A 24,352-nucleotide genomic window follows, 5' to 3' on the forward strand; every position below is an offset into this window, starting at 1 on the left:
CACAAAACTGTGTTGATCTATATTAAATAAATTATTTTCAACCAAATGATTCATTATTTTCTTTTTTATTACCCTTTCATACACTTTCATAATATGTGATGTTAGACTAACAGGTCTATAATTGCATGCCTCTAGTCTTGATCCACTTTTGAAAATAGGGGTTATATAAGCTAATTTATGTTTAACATATATCTCGCTCATAGCTACACTTTGTCTTAGCAGTTTTGCAAGTGGCTTTGCGATAGCGTGTGCAGTTTTTTTAACAAAATCGCTGGAACTCCATCTGATCCCGCCGCCGATCCATTTTTAATTTCGCTTATAGCCTGCACAATATCTGCTTCATTAATATCTGTATCCGTTAGATATTCAACATTTTCTTCTCTCATTTCTGTTTCATTATTCTCATTCGCAATTCTTGGCGTGAACTCACTCTTATATTTTTCTGCTAATATGTTGCATATTTCCTTTTTTTCTATTCGTTAACCGTCCTTCAATTCTTAGAGGGCCTATTTCTAGTCTCCCTTTATTCATCATTTTTGCATAGGAGTAAAGTACTTTGATGTTTTTTTTTGTTTTTGATATTTTGAAGTGTCCTTTCTTCTAAGTCCCTTTTTTCATTTTATTTCGATTGTATAATCTTTTGTTCTGCATTTTCTATCTTACTTTTTATTTCCATCATTTTCCATACATTTTTTTCTTTTGCAAGATTTTTCTTCCACTTTCTAATTTTCTGAAATAAGATCCTTCTGTCTCTTGTTATGCTGGTCTGATGTTTATTGTTTTTTTTCTGGTACATATTTTTCAACAATTTTCTCCAGTATTTTGTACAGTATATCCGTATTTAACTGTATATTATCACTTACGAATACATTTTTCCAATCTTTGTTCAATTCTTCATTAATTCTGACCATTTTATATTCTTACTATAAATATTATATTTTCCATATCCTTCCCATCGTTTTGTGGTTTGTTTATCTCTGTATTCACTTGCTTTGGAATGGACTATGACATTGTGGTCTGAAATTCCCGTGTTATGCACTATTATTTCTTTAACATAATACACCTCATTGACAAATACTAAATCTAGGACATTGTTCTTCTTGTTGGAATGTGGTTCATTTGTTGCATATGTTCTAATAGCATATCTTGAAGCTTTTCAAATTGCCTCTTATTTTCGGCGCTACTATTACTCTCTTCTTTATATGTATATTTGGGCACAGGCCATGTCGTCCTGATGGAAGGGTTCCTTTAGGTAGCCTTCTAAGGGATATTTATGACAGTGATACTCCCAGAGAATTAAACTAAAGGTCTCCAGGATTCTAACTCATGGTGCGAGTATCCAATAAAGGATATCGCATAATACCAGGGGACGTATTCTAGATACGACACATGGCAATCTTCACCCCGAATAGATTTAACTCTTTCATGTAAGGGGGTTAGAGTGGCAAAAGAAGGGGGTGCCGTTCTAGGTACCCGGTGGACCTCCTTCCCTACTACTACCGCTACGCCATTCCTTTTCTAGTAGCCTGCTAAGAGTGTTGTGCTCCCCGTTAGCCCGGTGTTTTGTTACTAGTTTTTGGAATTATCATCATGCAATGTCCAGCATCTTCATCTTCTGGAAAGTTGAGAGTTAATTCTTTCCTGAGTATAATGTTAGTCTCCCTTTTCACTGTTAAATTTAAATCACTTAAGTGTGTTTGAGTGAGCGTTGCTCAGACGGGAGGCAGCCATTTTACGACTGCAGTCGCCCGTTACAATCGCATTTTATTTAGTCAGTAGGGCGACACTTCCCGGTATTAAGCTATAATGTTAGCTAGTTAGGCAAATTATACAAGCTGTAATATTGCATACATGAAAATTATTCCTCTTCCTATTATGCGGCTTTACTTATCGTATGCGGCAGCAACCCCGGTGGTACCAACTACCTTGGCTGGGGCTCCTACCAGAGCTAGGCTACTCTTGCTCATATATACGTTAATAAAGTAATTCCCCATGTTTAGCCTCACCTATCGATCCTTCTTGATTCGTAAGAGTTTACATTCTCTAGAATCTATAGATAAGTTACGATATTCATTCTCTCTCAGAGAGAAGAGACTAAACCCTTCCTCCCTTCCCAAATTTTGACGCTGTTATATGCGGCAGCCACAGTCTCTCTTCATCGCCGTCGAGTAGAACAAAGTTCATTCTGCCTTCGGCCTTGATTTAGATAGTGACTAAATCTGGGAGCCCTTGTCTTACCGTCGACAATGTCGTCAGCACAGGATGCCATGCTTCCTCAGTTCATTGTTTGAGGAAGGCGGCATACCTGTCGCCACCTCTGATATCAAGGCGGCATACCTGTCGCCACCTCTGATATCAATGAACTATAAGACTCTCAACCCTTCCCCCTCTGTCCTTTAGTTACGTCATGCTGTCACAAGATTCTTTCACCGATATCCTGACAGTCATCCCGGCTTGCTAGGGTGACTGTGTTACCGGCTGGTACCCTGCCGGTAGAAATTATTTCAGCCGTCTCTGCCACCTTCCCCCTTACTCCCTTCCTTTACAGGAAGTGAATAATATTGGGGGGGGGGGAGATTGAGACGGCTGCCAGTGGGAAACCTAACATACTTTGGACAGTCCTCAGCTCTCCTTTGAGCTACCATCCACATTCATTGCCGCCGACTTCATTGCCAACGACAGGCCTTTCGTGGATGGGTGGAAGCCAGAATCTGATAGATTCTTTCCCCTTTCATTGGAACTCTCACTCTGGCAAGGAGACAGTAGGCGGTCTGATAGTCCTACACTTCCAACTGTTATGTTTACTCATAATAATAGGAAACTCTCCTTCCTTAACCTTCTTCCCTCTCTATCAGTTAGTACCACCAGGTAGTGGCCTAACACCGGCAATGCCGCCGGCAAAACTACTGTATACATCTATACAGTAGGACACATGTTTTCTAACATACTCTGTGTTTCCTATCGCAGACAATTGTTGGGACCACGATATCCTGTTGAGGTTGAATACTCCCTCAACACCCAGATGGTTTTCCTCGATCATCAGGGACTTGATATTCTGTTGAGGTTGAATACTCCCTCAACACCCAGATGGTTTTCCTCGATCATCAGGGACTTAAAATACCCGATCGGTATTAATATATACTACAGGTGGATAATGTTAGTATAAGACATTTACTAACTCTAATTCTAGTTCCTAGAGTTTTTCTACCTTGTATTCTCCCTATCAGGGAAACTGAATATTAATACTGACGGAGGTCTCAGCAATGGCCTGGGAGAGGAAATACAAATATGTGTCTTTTCTACTTCTTTTCAATCTTACTATCCTAAGCTACTATAAACAATAGTGATTACTATTGCTATTAAAACTGTATGTTTTTATATCACTGATACAAAAAACATGAATACTCATTTGGCCCTTTTCCCTTACAGGAGGAGCCGATGGAGAAGTGCGCAGCATTGTTCTGCATCCACAAAGAGAAAGACTATTGTGGTCACACGAAGTGCAGGACTCATGCCCCCTGCTGCATCGTGTCAGGAGTCCTGAGGTTTTGGGACCCAAAGGGTTGCACCTGCTTAACCCTGCTGACCAACGGCTTCAGAGAAGCCCCCCTAGTCACCATAGAAACTAGGGATACAGCGAGGGAGACCCTTTGCAAATGGGAAAGAGAGTTCCAGAAGAACTCTTCAGGACCATACTTACCCAATGACTCCCCAAGGTGCCTATTGTTCCCCAAGGCTCTGCCGAGTGCGGTGGGGCCTCAGGAACAGGTCCGGCCCCACTTCATACAACTGAAGATCGACTTGGACATCAATAAGGCGCTAGAAGGCATGGACATCCACCAAGAGAGGATGTCAGAAGTGTCCACCAACACTGAACAGGACCTACTGCAAGGTGGCCCTGAAGAAAACGTGGACCCTCCACAAGCGGAGGAAAAAGGATCCGTATTAATGGCAACAGAAGACCCTCAGTTCGCCATGACGGGATACCAACCTATGCCGTCAACATCCTCGGCCCCAACTCTACAACCAGTTGCCCAGGTCAACAAAAATGAAGAGATTTTAACATCTATTCAACGGATAATGGAATTGTTCCAAAGGGAACAAGACACGATGAGGGAATCGCTCAAGCAGCAGCAGAAACTGTTACAGGAGAGGATGGACCACCCCAGATCCACCAAGGGCACTGCTAAGAAGCCTCTTAGAGCGTCGGATCTCCCTCACTGCTCCGAAACTAATCCCTGGAGATATGCAGAGCATATGCCTATGATGAATGGGAAACTGTTCGTCTCTGAGAAGTTGGGGGACAGGCTGATTGAAGACTTTGAGTTCTGACCTAACTTTTCGGCCTACCCAGAGTGCTACGTGAGACTGCGGGATGAAAATGCAGCCCGAGAGGAAACGGTACCCAAAGAGGTCATTGTTTTTTAACATGACAAGGTGCAAGCCATCCTCCTGAAAGCCTTGAAGGGAACCGGGTACACCAACTCCAAAGTCTCAGCACTGAGCAAGAAACACCCCACCTTTCTTGCCCCTTCCTCCATCTCTTTCCCCTTCACGGAGAAAGCACTAGACTTTGCCGTCAAGGCAGTTGATGAGGGAAAACCCTGCCCAACCCTAGCGGAATGCAAGCCATTCTCTCATGGTTAGTAAAAAAGGTAAGCTCCAAAGTTTTCCCTTTTGTTCCAACGGAAATACAAACTTTGAATCCTTATTGTCCATATCGACATCTTCCCTGCTGGGGGCAGGAAGCACTAAACCAGCCCCAGGTTTAGTGGAAATGACAGATCTCTGGAATTTCATATACAGGTCTATTAGACCAGATAAGAAAACTTATTCAAGGTGGAAGGCACATACACAAACCCACAGCTAATAGTAATTTCAAGACAATTCTCTAGTATGCTCCCATCAGGACGACATGGCCTGAGGCCAAAAAACGGATTTTGAACAAAGTGAAAAATCTATTTTTGGGTGAGAGTGCCATGTCGTCCTGATGGATCCACCCTTTTGCTGACCCCTCCAAAAATTATTTTATCTGCGGCCATTTCTGCTTGATGACAAGAAAAGGAATGGCGTCGCGGTAGTAGTAGGGAAGGAGGTCCACCGGGTACCTAGAACAGGACCCCATTCTTTTGCCACTCTTCCCCCTTACATCAAAGAGTTAAATCTATTTGGGGTGAAGATTGCCATATGTCGTATCTAGAATACGTCCCCTAATATTATGCAATATCCTTTACTGGATACTCGCGCCAGGAGTTAGAATCCTGGAGACCTTGGGTTTAATTCTCTGGGAGTATCACTGTAGCAAATATCCCTTAGAAGGCTACCTAAAGGAACCCTTCCATCAGGACGACATGGCACTCTCACCCAAAAACAGATTTTTCACTTTGCTCAAAATCCGTTATATGCAACCACTTTCTTCTATCCGTTCTTTCCAATCCACGAAAGGAAAGTTAAAATCTCCGGATAGGAGTATATTCCAGTCTTTATGGTTTCTACGTACATCTATTTTTTCTATTATTATGTCAAACTCCTTTGTATTTGGGGGTCTGTATACTACAATATTCACTAGTTTTTCATATTCAAATTCTACCGCAATCAATTCACATTCTGTTTTGCTGTATTTTTCACAGACTTTTCCTTGATTTACGTCTCTTCCATATATTGTGGTTTCCCCTTGATTCCTATTTGTTCTGTCTGATCTATATGTTTGGAAACCCTTTATCTGGTCATCACTGCCAGTCTCTTGGGAATACCATGTTTCACTTATATTCAATATATCTATTTTTTTGAATTTGGGTTAGTTCTTCTAAGAACTCTATTTTCCTTTTAGAGTCATTTGTGACTAAACCCTGTGTATTCATCACTATTATGGTTTGTGTTTCATCCCCATTATTTAATATTGATAATAATATGGATTCTACAATGCTTCCTTCCTGTTCTGATATGATGTTCTTTTCTTCATTTCCAAGAATTCTGCATTTAAAAAATCCAACTTTTCTATTATATTTGTTCTTTCGTCTTCATATTTATTTGTGTGTGTATACCTGCAATTATCCCCATATCTGCACCAACCCCTGGCATTATAGATGCATTCTTTGTAGTTGGGCTCTAATTGTGCATATTTGGGTTGAAAGGCATCATATCTTGGAGCCTTTTGTGCATAGTGCGGTATATACTGGGCTTGTTTTTTTTTGTCTCTTTTTTTGTTTCATTTTTGCTTCATTTTTCTTTTCTGTTTGCTGAGTTTTCTGACTTTTATTAATGGTTGCAGGATGCATATATCGACAATTTGTGTTGAATTTGCATCGTTTTCCTTCTTTCAGATTTTTGCTTATTTTTGGATGGAGATCTCTGCATTTGTCTCCATATCCGTCTAAATACGCACATTTCCCATATATTTCATAATCATGGCATATCTTTAGATGCTTGTAGTAGCATCTTTTGCCAAATCCGCAATTCCCTCTTTTCAGTGAATTGCAGACTATATCTTTTTCTTTTTTTTCTTGTTCTTGCTCTTCCCTAAAAGTATGTAGGTCCAGGTAGAGTCTCTTGGGTCTATTATTTGTTTCCATCTGATAATTTGTGTGGCAAAAGGACTGAACCCTCTTCTCTGAATCCTTCTGCTCTGATGCCTTGAGTGAGGACCAGTTACTGCCAGGCTTGGTACAGACCATGGCGTGCTAGGTAAATGGACTGGTACCGAGCGGTGGTATCTCATGTTTTGGTGTCATAAAGGTACCTTAAGAGATAAGAGAGACCTAATCAATACTCGATTGTCCAGGTAAATAGCGAGGAACAGCTCTCAAGCTCCTCAACCAAATGGCCCATGCTGTGATAAACCTACATGGGCCATGGCCTCGAATGATCAGCAGTCAGTATGGATGATCAGACTGTAGCTCAGATCTGCAGCTCTACTGGACACATGGCCTGGTGCACCGATCCACACTGAATAGGATACCAGGTAGGATCTGCCTCCTCTTAAGAGAAAAAAGAAATTGCTCGAAGTCCAGTGACTTCTTGTGATGAGATTCCCTGGGCTTCTTCAACTTCTCTATCTTTTTCGGGGAAGACTTGTTAAATTAGAAGTGGAAGAGGAAGAGAATGAGGAGGATATCTTCACACGATAGTGTATCCTTACCCTCAATCGCCTAGAAGATGATGTTCAGTCCAGAAGGATTGATCAAATGATCCTGGTGCAAACAGCGGTCACTGTTGCACCCCTCTTACCTTGCTGACCGACACCGAATGTACTGGTCAGTGAGAAAACTCAGTGGAGGCTCGAAGGTGAAAATTTGTAGGTATTAGATCAAGCTCACAATAATTAAGCAGGCTAACAGGTCTCTGTGTGCGTGTGAGCTCCATTTGGTATGCTATGTAACAGCACAAAGAGAAGTGTGAATGATATCCTTATTAGCCTACAGTACGGAGATCAGTTTGAGGTAAGACCTTTCACCTGCTACTGATAAAAACAACAGTGGCTTTGATACCATGCTTACAATCGCTAACCAACACTGAAGGCACCAGTCGATGAGAAAGCTTGGTATTGGCATGAGGAGATAGCGCAAGCAATACCCCCTATTGGCCTACTGTAATGTGCTGAAGATTGATCCAGATAGGACTGTTCACTTGCAACTGTTGAAACACTGTTGCCTGCCACACCACACTAATGATCACTACCTGATCCCAAAGGTACTGGCTAATGTATGAACTCAGTATCAGCACTGAGTGATTCACAAGTATAACGAACAATCCTCCTATATCACAACAGGAACGGGAAAGGTGGGTATACACCCTGGCTTCCATGGCTCACAGTGCTGGTGGTTGGCATACAGTGCAACAGTGGTAACTTGTAACACCGGCTCGTGTTCTGCTAGACTGACCCTGAAGTTACCAGTAACCAGATCAATGCCATTACTCCCTCCCAAAGGAGAAAAACAATCACTATAAACTTTAAGGAACTTTTAGTGAAAGGCTTTCCCATTCCCATCTTGGTCAGAAAGGAGTGCCCAACGAAGAGAATTGAAGGAGAAAAATTGTCAAATGTAGAAAAAGGAAGGAAAAGAGACTGGCAGATGAGAAAGAGAGAGTTTGAACATCCTCTAATACTCCCTGCCAAACATTCTTTCTTGCTGCAACAAGGGAGTCATGCTATGGGCCACCTTTCGTGACAGGCCTCTCTCACAGGAGGAGGCTGCAAGAGCTTCCTTCACCGTAACGCAAACCACTACATTATGGTGTTTTGCAAAAGAGGATCACTGGGAACACTCACCAACACCACACTACATAAGGATCACCATCCAGCAAATACTGTTGGTGACAAGTATGTCCAACAAATGAATAATTTTCACTATTGGGCAATGAGGTAGGGTATACACTCAGTCCAAATAGAGTAACTCCTTACCCAGGAAGAGAAACTACCATGAAATGAAACAGGTTCATTGTCTATTTGATCGGAATAGCTATGACCACCCTCCAAGGGCAAGGAGGGGGTGCTGCTTACAGTCACTCCCTCAAAAATGTACATAAATCACATGGGGCTTTGAAGGTTTTTATCCTCATAGGAACAAAATTCATTTCACCACATGCTTACCTTTCAGTGCACTTCCACTTACAAGCAAGAGCACTCACAAAAAAAATGCACCTATCACAAATGTGGCTATTCTGTAACAATCAGTTCGGTAGGGTTTCCCCATCATGCCACCGGCCATTATCTACTACCTTGTTAATGATTCAATTGCTATTTTAGCACTTCTAAAGAGACATTGCTATTTGAAAGGACAAACTTTTTGTATATGCATGGGAACAAATTATCTTTCAAGTAAAAGTACTGTAATACTAAAATACTGAACTTATTATCAGTATCTTTTATTTCTAGTTAATAATTTCTTATAAATACAAGGCTACATTGATTTCTAACTAAAGAAATATCTATAAGTCAAGTTAGAAGAATAATGTACAGTAATATATTAATTTGAACTAGCATTAGAAAACGATTGCTGACATGTCCTTTAATCCAATGCAATGAATTTCAAGCAAGCATCTACTTTATGTACAGTGCATAAAAGCACATGATGTTAAAAAAATGAACTAGAGCTACACATGTCACAGCACTAGGAAAGAAAGGTAAAAAGCCTTAATGAAAGATAGTAGATTCATAACAAATGCCTAAAAGTACTGAAGGTATGCACAGTATTTTTGAATTACATACAATTTACAGGCCATGCTTAACACTAAAACAAATCACTTACAAAATGAGTTGATAACCATATGTATATATCAAAATGGAATGTGGTGGGTCTAAAAAATAATTGAGATAACATTGGGAAATATAAACTGATAAAGTTGTTCAATGACAAATTAATACTATTCATCATAAGTGTGACTCATTATAAAATGACATTATTTATTTAAACACAGATGAATAGTTTTCCACTTTTACTTTTTGACTGCTTCCCTTAATCTTTTCATAGTTAGCTTTACTCTTCTTCAATATTCACCTCTCCTTTAAGAACCAAAAATTCGAGAATAGAATGTTCCTGGTCTCATGAAATTACTTTTAATAACAATATATGCTAAGGCATAATTTACAAGGCGTGTATAGACACAAAAATTGATAACAAAATATTGTAAAAGCTGACCATTTTAAAGAAGTGTCTCATATAAGGGGTTTAGAATAAATAATTTATGACAATTTAAACAAATGCCAAAACAAACGTTAACTGGGTTCATTTAAATGCGCAGGAAGTAGGGCGGTGGTTGCCGACCTGTGACCTCATCTCCACGATCCCTGGGCAGTGTGGGAATCAGTTTAAACAGATTTCCTCTTTGTTACGTATCTGCTGACCCAAGCATAAGTGTACTGAATCTGCTTCCATGTCAACAGGTACACCAGGGAGAGGGGATGAAAAGGAGGCGAGAACCGGCCTGTTGCAGTTTCACCACCTGCCAGCGCTACCCAGAGGCCAGACAAGCCCTCATACCCCCTAGGAATATGCAACCCATAAGAACAGTTGGGAGGCCAAGATTATTTACTCAAGTTCGAGCTTAATCAGAGTTCAGGTCAAGCTCGTCATTGTGGGATTATCTCAGCCATGGCTGGCATCGACACACCATCAGACACCTAATAATTGTTGTTTTGTATTGTAACAATATGGTAACAATGTGGTTAGAAGAGGAAGGAACCCACTTGGAAGCAGTAAACATCTAGGGATGCCGTTGCTTTCTTTATTCTATTTTCACTGTTAATCAGGGAATCTTGAGAATGGGGCCAGGGAACTATCATGTCCTTCAACAAGCACCCACTTTGACACCTCTCTAACTAGAGAGTTAAGAGGTGTCAATCTTTGACCACATTCACCCTTAAATTAAATCTCTCCTTAATTTTAAATGACTCTCTGGCTTTGAACATTAAGGCACGTGTGTGGAGTTTGTTGTAAATTAATGTGCTTTTTCCTCTTTATTTTATAACTCTATGGACATTGCACACTGTTCTATAGGTCGTCATCTGTGTGTTTGATTCGTGTACAGTCAGTTTGTGCAATCCTTTTCGTCCAAAGTTAATTTTGGGGCAATCCAGTAGACCTTCGGTGTAAGGTTCCTCTTGTATTTTATGTAATTGAATAACTCCTTCTCACGCAGCATTATCAATAATACTTGTCCATTCTATTTGTGTTTTACACTGGACTTTACGCTTTTTGACTTAACCTTTGTTTCATGGGTAAATTTTGCCTCACCTGTTAAGATGACCATGTGAAGATAACTGTAACTTTTGTAATAAAGGCATATTAGATTAAGGAAATCCGATTTTGTTTAGCCCAATTGTGTCCATTTACTTTTTGAATGATTTGCCTTCTTATTGATCGTTTAAATACATTTACCTCACTATTGTGTTTATTTAAAATGGTTTTAAGTATTCATTTGGATCCCTCCCTCAGAGGTAGTAAGAATTATTACATGCTCCAACTACACTATTCAGAAAATGTAAGGTAGAAAAAGTTGGGTATGGTTTGTTAAAGTATACATCAAGGTTTAAGCCAACAGGCGGGTTTTGAAATAAATTTAATAACTTCCCTTTATGCTGCTCCTCTATTTCATGTTCTTTGAGGTACTGTCCATAAATCAAATAATTTGTCCAGCAATCTCAGTTGGGGTGTATTACTCTAGAACCACCAATAGCCCTTGAACATTAAGGTTGTACTGGTACTGACAAATTCAGTATACTGACTATCTGTCATTAATTATCTGGACAAAGTCTATGTGAGGTTTACGAACTACAACATCCGATACATTTTCCCTGATGGCGTGGGGAGTAATGGCACTCCAACACACCAAGGAGGATTTTCAATGTCTGAGGTAGACAGGTTCTCCCAGAAAACTAAATTTCCAAATCATGTAAATAAATATTTTTCCCACAATGGTTCTTTGAACCAGATCTATTAATCTTTGGCTTTTGGAGTATCAAAAGATTATATGTCATAAAGTCAATCAGGTTGATTGAGCATTCTAAGAGTCACCACGTTGTATCACATTTAACCAGCACATATCAGCCAGACTATAGAATGTTTGAAGGACAGACTTGAATTAGGTAGTTAAGTGTGTTAAAATTTACTTTCCAGTATCCTTTGCAAGCTTAAGGAAATTTGTAACCAGGTTCTAATAAAAAGTTCTAACATACTTATTCACGGGGTTAGGTTACAGAGACACCCATGAAGAGTGAAAATCCGCGAAAACTTGATGACCTAGGGTAGATTGACTCATAACCCTCCCGAAACACATAGACCTAGGAGTGGTTGACTAACATGTTGGGTAACCCACTGTATGGCACTACATTGTTTTCACGTGATTTCTATCACAGTATTATAGTTCATACTACTTTTCAGAGGTATTATTAACACACTCAGTACAAGGTAACACGACTCATAAAACAAAGGTCATCGCGACACCACCCTGTATATAAGTAACAACAAAACACTATTTCGTATCAGAACAACACTCCATGATAATGTAGAGTAAAAAAGTCACTAATTGCTGATGATTGAAATGCACCAAAAATCTAAAACTAAAATACAAAAATGCCTTACTAAAGCAAAATTATCTTTTAAAAAATCATGATTTTTTAAAATGCAATAATGTCTAATTAAACTAGTTGGTCAGCTTACAGACTCTAATGCTGTGTTTTAAGACTTAGTTTACGTTATTATGTATATATTACAGCACTACTTATATAGTATTAGTTGTTCTTTCTCATTGAACATATGCAGATTTATCCTACAAGTGAAAAAATAAGTAACAAAAAATTACTAAAACCCCCCTCTCTCTCTCTCTCTCTCTCTCTCTCTCTCTCTCTCTCTCTCTCTCTTAAAATCCTTATGTAACAACTGCACTTAAATAAAAACCCCTCTCTTTACATTAAATATTAATTTATCATCCCTTCAACTTACATTTCTTTCATAGCTTTTACCTAATTACTTTCATCCTATTATTTCCTTTTAATGATATCTAATTCCTTCCTGTAAGATATATTACAAGCATTTTAGTTTAAATGAATAAAATGTAAAAAGACTTTGTCATCAACAATATTCTATGTGTTTATTCTATTTAATGCAGATTTTGTATAGACCAATTTACTGTGTAATACTCCTTCTCGTATCCGAGAACATTGTTCACGAACAACTGGCTTGTTCTATTTCTAGCTACCTCCCATTTTTATAAAGAAATGTTTTCCCTCTATCTCTCTTATTTCTTAGTTGAAAAATTTCTATTTTTTCCAAGAAATCTCTTCAGACACAGCATAACCTAAAAACATGAAGTATCCCTGAGCTCATTTTTATTCCTCATCAATTTGACTGATTTCCAAACTAACATATATATATATATATATATATATATATATACATATATACATATACATATATATAGATATGTATATATAGATATAGATATATATATATATATATATATAATATATATATATATATATATATATACATGTGTATACAGTATATGTGTATATGTGTATGTACAGTATGTATATATATATATATATATATAAATCTATTATATATAATATACATATAAATAAATATATATACATATATATATGTACTGTATATATAATATATATGTAATATATATATATATATATATATACATATATGCATACATTTAATATATATATACATATATATATATATACAGTATATATATTACATATTTATACATATATATATGTATAATGTATATATATTATATATCATATATATATGTATATATATATTATATATATATATATATATATATATACTGTATATATATATGAGAGAGAGAGAGAGAGAGAGAGAGAGAGAGAGAGAAAAAAATCTTTTCATATAACTGTAATGAAAACTTATATTTTTCATCAGTATTTTATATTACATATCAATTATTACTTAAAGATAATGTATGTATGAACCTCTTTCAATAATTTTCATTATTAGAATTTCTGTGCAAAGTTTTCTGTGAATAGTTTACAGTTAGCTATAAAGTTGTTTTTCATTACTGTGCTGTGCAAGTATGGAAACGGAGTTAAGGCCAAGTACAAAAAAGTGAAAATATTGGGCTGCGCTCAGCAGTCATAATTGGGAATTCTCAAAACTTTATTTAAATATTATACGGATCTTCAAATTACCGAGACAGCAAAGACAGGCCCTATGAATACCGAGGACTGACTGTACTTTGTTCGGGTTACTGGTGTATGTTGCATGTTTATAATGCATACTACGATTATATAGGTTTATTTGATCTATTCATATAATTTCAGAATCTAACCAAAAAATTCTGACTAATAGGAACTAAGGTGTTTATTTACGTTGTTCAGACTGCCGTGTTTAATGCATGATGAGCGCTTATCATGTGCATTGCCTGCCTAATTTGGTCTGTTCACCTAACTTTGCCCTTAAACTTTATCTCTTAATCCTATTTTATTTGTACCTTGCTTTACCTTCCCTCGTTGTAAGGGCTTTAATTATCTGTTAACACCTCAATAAGCCTGTGACCATGTCATTATCTACCCTAGTTTCTCTACAAATTTGTTTAAACTTTATTTGTTATATAAACTCAAGTGTTCAATCCAAAGTAGCAGATAATCATCATAACTTTAACTAGAAAGTTCTGATACTATAGAACTTGTGTATTTATTTGTGGTTTTTGGATCACCCGTGTATACATATTACATGTTGTGTATTACTCTGTATTGTAATGTAAGCTTCATCATCCTCGGGTTTTTTTTAATAAGGTAATCTTACTTTGTCATTTTCCTTTTCACGACTAACCACGTTTTTACTCTTGAAGCCTGACACTGTCCATACTCAAGGTCTTGTACCTGGGAACTTTGCAAAAATCCATATTACATGTTGGGAGAGGTTAAGAATATGTCAAAATATTGCTTTCCTTACACTTTCTAGAATCCCTGGTACACAGCAGACCCCATGCTAAAAAAAAAAATATGCAACTTTGTCCCTCTTGTTTCTTGCTATGTGCTCACAAATCATGAAACATCATATCAATGTAGCACTCGGAAGAAACTTTCTATAACCACAGTAAGCCTTTCTCTAAAGAAAATAGTATAAAAAAGATGAATTGACTGTAAGATATGTTCTTATGAATTATCTAATAAAGAACAAACTTGGATTTTTTTTCAAGTACACAACTATTCTATGGGAGAGCTAGCTCTTTAGTATTATTGGAGAAAGCAGCAACCATATATTTACTAAGTTACCAAACTTTTCCAAAATATGATTAACAATTCTCAAAATAGGAATAGAAATTATCTAGGAAATTAGTATTATATCTACAACCAATATGTAGGCTACTTGTATCATATTATACAATATAAACCATGCTCAACCAGTCATAGACATCATTGATAATTTAATCTAGTTTGCATTAGACCAAGCATGGGATCCGTTTAGCCTTTAGACTTGTAACACAGTTCTTCTTAGATACAGGTCACCGCAAAGATAATAATAATAATAATAATAATAATAATAATAATAATAATAATAATAATAATAATTATAATAATAATAATAGTAATAATAAGAAAATGAAGAAACAGAATGTAAAGAGCAATCATGTTCTTAAATAATAAGATGAATAATGTCTTTTTGTTGTGTATTTTACATTGTTTAGAAAAACACTAATAACTTTTAATTAAGCTCTAAGGGGAACTACTAACCTTTATCAGCTTTCATTTTCTCTGACAACTATTCTTGCAAAGCTTAATTGCTTTAAGTATATTTCTAGGCAATATGAAATACATGAAAAGAAGAATCTTATTTGTCTTCATTGATAATAACCATTAGAATTATCCTTAAGAATTTAAACCAATATTAATTAAATAAGAGCAGTGTTATCCACAATTTTCTCCTCATTTCACTAATGTCATTCAAACCATAGCCAGTTCACATATTCTGTATAAAATACTATGTGACTGAGATATTCAAATATTATATTTCATAAATATATTTCACCATTCCATTGGCTTTGATGAAAATTTTGGTACTTTGTAAATAAAAGCGATATCCTATCCCAAATAGTCAGATAAATACTGTAATAGTCTACTGTATAGTAACAAAGTTAACTACTGTGAGTGAAAGTACAAAAATACAATTAAGTTAAAATCTATAAGGTGCACATTTTTTCTAAATATAAATATATCTTATGGGCAAAAGCCAAGAGCATGTACCCCCATCATTTGATTCTTAAAACACTACTTATCAGAAAAAATATATCATCAAAGGCCAAAAGCTCATCTACATAACTATTTCAAGCAAGCAATTTTATTCAGGATAACGAGAATAAAACAAATTCATACTGACTGAGCTCCAACCCACATGAGGTACATCCCTGCTACTGACTACAGCATAAGCCTGCTATACCAACCAATCTTGTTGCCCTTCCTGCTCCGTAGCGCAGGTGAAGATGGTGAGGTGTCCTGGTACATACGGGTCACAGTACGCAGTGAAGCATAGACATTCTGTAACTTCCTTTCCAACTGATCCCGGTTTGTATCTAAATTATTCAGCTGCTGTTCAAGTGCTTCCACATGTCCTTCTTCCCGAGAAAGCTTAACCTTGAAATTAAAAAAAAAAAAATTGCAACATTACTTAACCACATCAGATGAAAATAGAAGCAAGATTTTTCTGATGACAGAATATGGTAAAATGATAAAAAATTGCCAAACAAAAAGATATTAAAATAACAACCAAACACTTCATAGGCAAATTATTCCATACAAGACATGACGGTATCCTATGGCATATGACTGCTGCTTTTCTGACTTGAAGTTAATATATAATATTAAATCAGCCAAAAAAAAGACATTGATACCTCCAACAAGAAATGGATGAAACATATATTATTCCACTTGTTCTAGTCCTACAAATATAAGACTACTCTGATAGCTTCATAGCATATCAAATAAAAAGAAAACTTTTAACCAAATCTAATATTTCTATACCCATCTAATGTCCCTAGTGCTTGTGTCGAAGCCTGGTTTACCATAAAGCAAAAATTTCCCGTTTTCTATACCTTCCATATGATTAGACTTAGGTATGCTGCAGATATTCTGGCTTTTCAGTCTCGAAGTTGAAACTATATAACTCGAGCCTCCAGATGGGATTCCCAAATACAACCCCACTATCAAACTATCACTTTCATATTATTTCTATGGACATCCCCTGATGTTCATATTGCTTCTCTCTGGAAGCCCTGTTATATCTACAATTACCACTATAACTAAAAATCATCCCGTCTCCTTTCCTTCTAATAGACTTAGGGTCTAGTAAAGTAATAAGACAATCTTGTAGTTAACGCCTATAATAGGGGCTTGGTCAAGCCATACTGCCTCTGTCTTCAGTCTCGGCATTTGGGTTTCTAGTGCTTTTAGAGACATCTACTGGATATTTTAGTAATTACAGCGTGGAGTCTGCTGGATTTGTTAGTGGTTACAGCATAGAGTCTGCTAGATTTATTAGTAGTTACAGCATAGAGTCTGCTGGATTTGTTAGTAATTAAAGCATAGAGTCTGCTGGATTTGTTAGTGATTACAGCGTAGATTGTTCAAGGTAATTGTTTCTGGGTGATCATGATCTGCATTCTCTTTGTGTCTCGTGTTGAGGACAGTATTGCAAAGAGCACAAAAGCCTCACTGCTCCTCTTACGGAAAAATATGTTCCTGTGGTTGCTGACCAAATTAAAAGTTCAAAGCATAAGTGGTTATTTGCTTTTAATTCAGGAGGAAACCCAGAGGAATCAAAGCTAGTTGCTTATAGCAAGGATGAGGACAAAAATAACATACCAGCATGGATATCCAACTCAACACCTAACGAGCCTAGTTTTGACAGTAATGAGCTTCAAAAGCTATTGAAGTTATTTTGCTCATTTTGTAAAATCCAAGACGGCCTTGGAATATTGGGTTAAAAGCGATAATCCTAAACTACCCTGGTGTATTTCAATTCCTAATTTTACTTCTAATGTTGTGTTTAGTGGTTGTAGCCCTCCATTCAGTAAGTGTTCTGATAGCACGCAGTGAATTACAGATTCAAGATCCTCTTACTGAGCCTAGCATTCTTCATTTGCTTTATACCCTTTTACATGTAAATCCTATCCTAGCCACTTTTTTAGACAACTAGATGGAAAGAGAAAAGACCAAGTTAGTGACCTACATACTAATATCCCACCACTTATTAGAGTGAGCACTCTAAAGCAATCTGTTCTTTCATATATTGATGGCTTGACATATCGTATGATTCCCTTAGAACAAAATGTGTCCGTTTTCTAAAAAAATCTGTTCAATTTTCAGGAAAAACTGATTAGTTCCGTTAGGTTTCAGATGGTAGAGCAAATCATTTGCTTTCAAGCTCGGCCACTAGCTCATCATTAACATTGTAAATGTAGGCGCTAGTACTTCAATGGCCAAAATGAGTGCCTTGAAAAAAAATGTACAACATATCCCTTACAAAGTAAACAATTTAAGCAAACAAACAGACCAGTAAGTAATTTCTTGGATCATCATTTAAAACAGGATGATTAGGAGGAAGAAAACAAAGAGGAAGAGCCCAAATCATTATGGAAACTTATTTTTGAAAATTATCCATATAAGTTGCGAAAAGGAAGTTCTGATCCTTCCTCCGCGATGACTTATACACCTCTATTACCTAAAATAATTTTAGATACAATCAATAGATAACTCAAATGCAAGAAAAGGCTGGTAATTCTACAGTAGTTCTCATTTAGTGTTTAAGCCTTCTATACTAAAGAGACTTTCTGACTTAAATAAGACGAATCAACACCGAATCTTGTTCCAAAGTAGCTTTAATTTTCTCCCTTGAGTCCATCAATAAAGCTAATAGTAATAAATCTTTAAATGCCCGGGTAATAATGTAGGAAGCACTCTTGAAATTCTCCTTTGCAGATTCTATAGTAGGGTTTATTTCTACTATTATATGAGAGATTTCTAGGCCATCAAGATTTTAATATATTTTTGTATTGTCTAACTTTAGATAAAACAGTTTAAGTTGGGGCTTCCAAGACTGACGTAGCCTTTGTATTTTTTAGTAATTAGGAGAGGGAAACAGGTATGTGCTTGTATGACTGGGACAGTATCTGAAGAATAGAAACATTCATTTATTATTCTGCTATGCTGGGTCCTGTTTTTAATATAATTGATAATGTAATTAATTAAGTGGGTACTACAGCACAATGTAGAGCTTTGAGGTTACTTTCTAGGGATATCCCAGTTTTGCACTTTAAGCCAGTAACTTCTACAGCCCTACATATGTTGCCTTCAAAGAATTCCTTTCTTAACAGTAGTGGAACATTAGGATTTTGCTCAATTTGGTTGCTCAAGGAGAGTTGCCAACAGAACTTGTTGACTTTATCGAAAAATGCCTTGACTGTCCTTTCCTACAAATCCCAGTAGGAGGAAGACTTCCCAATTTTATTACATTTGGGAGAACCTTCGTCTCCATCTCTGGCCGCTGACAGTAGTCAAAAGTTACCAGATTCCTTTAGGCTATGACCCTCCCTCATCCAAGGAAATAAATTTCATATCCGTGTTATCTATCAAATACGGCCAAGGCACAGATTTTCAAACTGAAAATTGTGAAATTTCTGGAAAAAAAAGATATGATAGATGAGGTCTTAAACACTTATAAAGGGTTTTACAATAGGTTATTTCTAGTCACCAAAGTGTCAGGGAGTTAGAGCCCAGTTCCAGATGTTTAAAATTTTAAGAAGTTTACATTTTTCACAAAGATTTCAATAGAAACACCCTTGACAGTTCTGGTACCAATAATAAATTAGATTAAATCTTTTTCCATAGACCTCACAAACAAATATTTTCACATTACTATTCATCTTAATTTAAGGAAATATCTTCCTTTCAACTATGGAGTAAAGGTTTACCAATTCATGTGCCTTAACCCCTCCTGTGACCAAAACACAAACACTTGAATTAGTAATCATTTCTATATGGCAAAGGTTTCTTGAGTTCAGAGTTCTTTTACACCTGCATAAATGGCTATTTTTGAACAATTTGTAGGAAAAGATTTGCGTTAAACAAGTGGGGTTGCTCAAGTTAATGGTGTCGTTGGGGATCCTGGTGAATTTGATGAGGTTCCTTATGATTCAAATACAGAACATTCTATATCTAGGAATGCTAGTAGTGAAAGTTCCCGTTTGTATTTTTTTGTCGGTAAAGAGGTTTCAGTTATTTCTTCTATAATTGAAAAAATTCTAAAGAGTGACTTCCTGAAAAACAAAACTAATGGGCTACCTAAAGGTGAAGCCTTTCAAATTTCATCTAAATCTAAATTGGAACAGAATGACCAATCTAACCACCATCTTTATTCCAGTGATGACTAACCAACTTCAACTGCTGAATTGGTGGTACAATTGCAGTTGGTTATCCAAGAGAGTTTCTTTGGAAATGAAAATCTTAGACCTCTCCGTTCACAGATACTTCAAAGGAACGACAGGAGAAACTCTAGATCTTTAACATTTGTCAGAGAAATTAACATGGAAGGAATCAACTCTTCATATCAATTGCATGGATATACAATGCTCTTAATTTTAGGATCCTTTAGTTATTGGAAAAACCAAGGCGTTGTTTTAAGACAAAATGACAGCATCAACCTACAACCAGAACCAAGGGGGACAACGTCACAATCCCTTCTTCCTCAGTTCATTCATGAAAAACTGAACATAATAGCATATGAGTTAAGCAGGAAAAATAAATATTTAAGAGGAATAAGTCTTCTTCTTCTGGTCACTTTTGGAAAATCAAACATCTTAAGCAGATAAAAGTAGAATCCTTCCAAACGAATGGTCTCTACATTCATCAGTCTGTCTAGAAATATCAAAGTGAAGGGTCAACCAAACATAAGACATATTTGCAACATCACTGAACGAAAAGATAAAGGTCTTTTTTCGCCAGTTCCAGATTCCTTAGCATGAGAAGCAGAGACCTTATTACAAGACTGATTAAATCTGAACCTTTAATATTTTCCATCGTTCACCAGAATTCGTCAGGCTATAAACAAATTCAGAATTTCTACGAAAAGCAGCATGACACTGATAACTCATTTTTGGCCACAAAAGAAATGGTTCATCGATCTTTAAACTATGTTGTCAGAGTGTATGAGAAAGTTGACATATAAAACCATTCTCCTCAGACAACCTAATATGAAGGTGATTCATCCAAACACATACGTGCTACATTTAACTACATGCAGACTGTCCACCATATTCTCAGAACCATGGGATTTTTTTGTGGTCCTGTAGGTTGTCTTTCATAGGTTTCAAAAGACAATCTACTAATAAACTATATAAAAGATATGGAATGTTTATTTTTATTGGTGCAAATCGAGAAATATATGTCTAGAACTAATTTGAACAACAATATCAAATTTGTACATATAATTCTTTTATGGAAAGAAACTTTCCTTTTCAGCCATGAAAGGAGAGATCCATGCTTAATTCTGCACTCTAGCATCTAGGATTAGATCTATCCGTTTCAGTTATTATAGTGGATGTTTTAAGGCTCTAAATATAGTAAGACCATCAGCAGTCAGGTCTATTTCGGGGAATTTAGATGAGGTTTTACAAAATTTGAAGTGGAAACCTTTTTGATGAAAGATCTCACAGCTAAAACACTTTTACTGTTTGTGTTGGCATCAGCTATATGCATATATATATATATATATATATATATATATATATATATATATATGTGTGTGTGTGTATATGTATATATATACATATATATACATATATATATATATATATATATATATATATATATATATATATATATACATATATATTTACATATATATGTACATATATACATATATGTATATACATATATATACATATATATGTATATATTTACATATATATGTATATATATACATATATGTATATAAATTACATATATATACATATATATATATATATATATATATATATATATATACAGTATGTATATATATATATATATATATATATATATATATATATATATATATATATTTACATATATATGTATATATATGCATATATGTATATACATATATATACATACACACACACACACACATATATATATATATATATATATATATATATATATATATATATATATATATGCTGTATATATGTGTCCAACCTTGTAAGCGAAAGACACACACAACCATTCAAAGAAGATGAAATAAAACAGTTTGTGAACCTTTTTGGGTATCTAAAAAGAGCTTCTATAAATGCAGAAGTGTAATGGTTATGCAACAGAAGGGCAAGAGTAAAAAAGAATTTCAGGCTCTGTGCAAGTATCTCTAGCCTGGTAGGTGCTGTGTAGGGGAGACCAAGGCTAGTTGGCTACAGGGGTAAGTTGACACAGTTGCAATATTTTATATGATTGGTAATAGATTGTTTTGATATCCCTACCACGTGATCATTACATATTTGTTCAGTTACCAAGAAATTGCCATCAGGATACTGTGCGCGAGCGTGGGTGTATGGACAAAAGTTTGATTTTGCTGAAGTCAATTAAATCTTTGTAACTACTTCTCTTTGTTGAAACCTTTGCTAAATTACTTGACATACTGAATAATTTCTTGGTAAAATATCGCTTGAAATATGGGAATAATTTGACAGTAAGATTAAGCTTTCAAACAGTTAGGTTATTTGTTAGATACCACTCTAATATAAATTTCTTGATTGGGGCATGTTGGCACAGGAAGAACAGGTGCATATCCTTTATTCTTGGAACGTCAGTTTTGGACAATATTACAATATTTTTCTTATTTGATTCTCAGACATGGCTAGAAAATACCAAAGAAAAAACTAAATGAGCCTCAACTCCAATTGATGTGTTAAGGGTTATTTCAGGACTAATATTTTCTGGGTGCATATGTAACAGACAGGCCTCTGCCTATGATTTGTCTGAAACGTAAGCATCACCAGAAAATGGAAGCACTACAATAATGCATGTATATCACTCTGAGGCCAATATTTATTTTGTGATATGAATAAGTTTTCATAGACCACTTTCAATGATTAAGGAGTTTTACTTTATTTTTATAATTGACAACTGTGATTTCTTATTCCCATAACTTTCATATTGCTTTTTTTTTTTTTACTGAAACTGTTTTAGAATAAGTTTTCCTTTGTGGCCTTTATATACTAGTTTATTTTTTTGTTTATATACTAGTTTATTTTTTTGTTTGCCATACGCTGTTTTCAATGATTAACAAAATCAATATTTATAATTCTGTGATATTCAGATCTGTGATTAACAAAATAATTGAAGTAATGCTTTACCCACTACTATTTCAATGAGTTTCTATTTTTTTATCCAAGAGACCCAATCAAAAATCAACCTTAGCAATAAATTAAAATTTCATTAAAATTGTGCTCATTGAGCAAGAAAAAAAATGTAACAACTTGCCCCTCAGTGTGTACCAACTTACCCCGCATACGGGATATGTTGGCACATGTGAGAAATATCTTTTAAAACGCAGTTGTGTTTTTATTTGGTTACGAATCATCGTTTATGTAACGCAAATATTTATATTTCTGATTAATGTAACAAGTTCCAAAATACTTCATAGTTTTATATTTAGAAATAAAAATGAAAAAAATGTGCCAACTAGCCCCAGTCTCTCCTACTATTAGAACGCGTACTAACATTACAACTACTAGCTACCACTTGAGAAGTTATGCTAGAGGGTAGGTTTGTGTGAAAGTAATAACCTTCACACAAAAACTAATTTGGATTTCTGAGCTACCGCAAATGGAGTTAATAGCATTAAATTCCTAATAAGACTAACAAAAATAAACTCATTAGTCTATGGTACAAACAAAGGCTGGAGTAGCAGTACTGTCACCATTCCTTTTGTGAGCAGCATGCCTAGCCTTCTCTGTTATAAGAAAGCCTTCTAAAACGTTAGATTTAATGTAAAGAATACTTCCTACATCACTGACCAGAAACAGCAATAATTAAACAAGCTTACAAACGCTGCATATAAAGGTTTTTGTTAATAGTAGTAATGATGGGCTCAAAGCAGGAAATTATATTGAATCTAAAACAATATCAGAGTAACTAATTAGTCTTATACAAATCAAAATGTATGTGAGTTATAGAGGACTTAGAAACTAAACAAAACTAGAATTAGCAGCTATTCTTAGTACTAGCAATAACACTTTAACAACTTTTACGCGGAACCAAAACACGGATTTGAAAGGTTTATACTGTATAGTCTTTAAAGCAGGCGTCTCCAATTACTTTAAGGAAAAGGCAGCATCCTTTACCTGAAACCACTCATTAACGAGTATAGCAATATTATTCAATTCGACACTTATTACATAGACCAATCATATACAACTTGCTCATTAACTGCTGTGCTTAAAGTAGCAGTTTTGGAACGAAAGGCAGAGCCTATACAATGACACCTCCAGTGTAATATGGAAGAATTATTGTGGATCAAACTTTTAGTGATTAGCTTAACTATATCTCTTTCCTGGATGAAATATCATGGCGGTATAAATTTTTATTATTTGGCTTAACTATATTTCTTCTCTAGATATGAATAACTCGCTACATAATCTTTAAGTCTCACTTACAGTAAGGCTCGTAACGGCACTAAAAGCACAGGTGTTAAAATTTATCCAATTAACGTAAACCCATGATGAGCTAGTGGCTGAGCTTACAAACAAATGAAATACACTGTATCATCTGGAATGTAATGCATCCGATCATCTTTAACTGACGTCATCCCCAACAACAATAAACAGTTTCAAATCCTCCTATGAT

The 24,352-nt window shown here is 35.7% G+C and overlaps 1 protein-coding gene across 2 annotated transcripts in view; it reads right to left on the minus strand.

The window, feature by feature from the left end:
• LOC137645715 (rootletin-like) overlaps window positions 1-24,352 on the minus strand; it is a 746,485-nt gene that overhangs the window by 110,246 nt on the left and 611,887 nt on the right. For both annotated transcript variants that reach the window (XM_068378593.1, XM_068378592.1), the window contains exon 28: window positions 15,922-16,111. In XM_068378593.1, the coding sequence (XP_068234694.1) occupies window positions 15,922-16,111 (190 nt within the window). The remainder of the gene's footprint in view (window positions 1-15,921; window positions 16,112-24,352) is intronic.

The sequence above is a fragment of the Palaemon carinicauda genome, chromosome 8 (assembly GCF_036898095.1).
Source record: "Palaemon carinicauda isolate YSFRI2023 chromosome 8, ASM3689809v2, whole genome shotgun sequence".
NCBI lineage: Eukaryota > Metazoa > Arthropoda > Malacostraca > Decapoda > Palaemonidae > Palaemon > Palaemon carinicauda.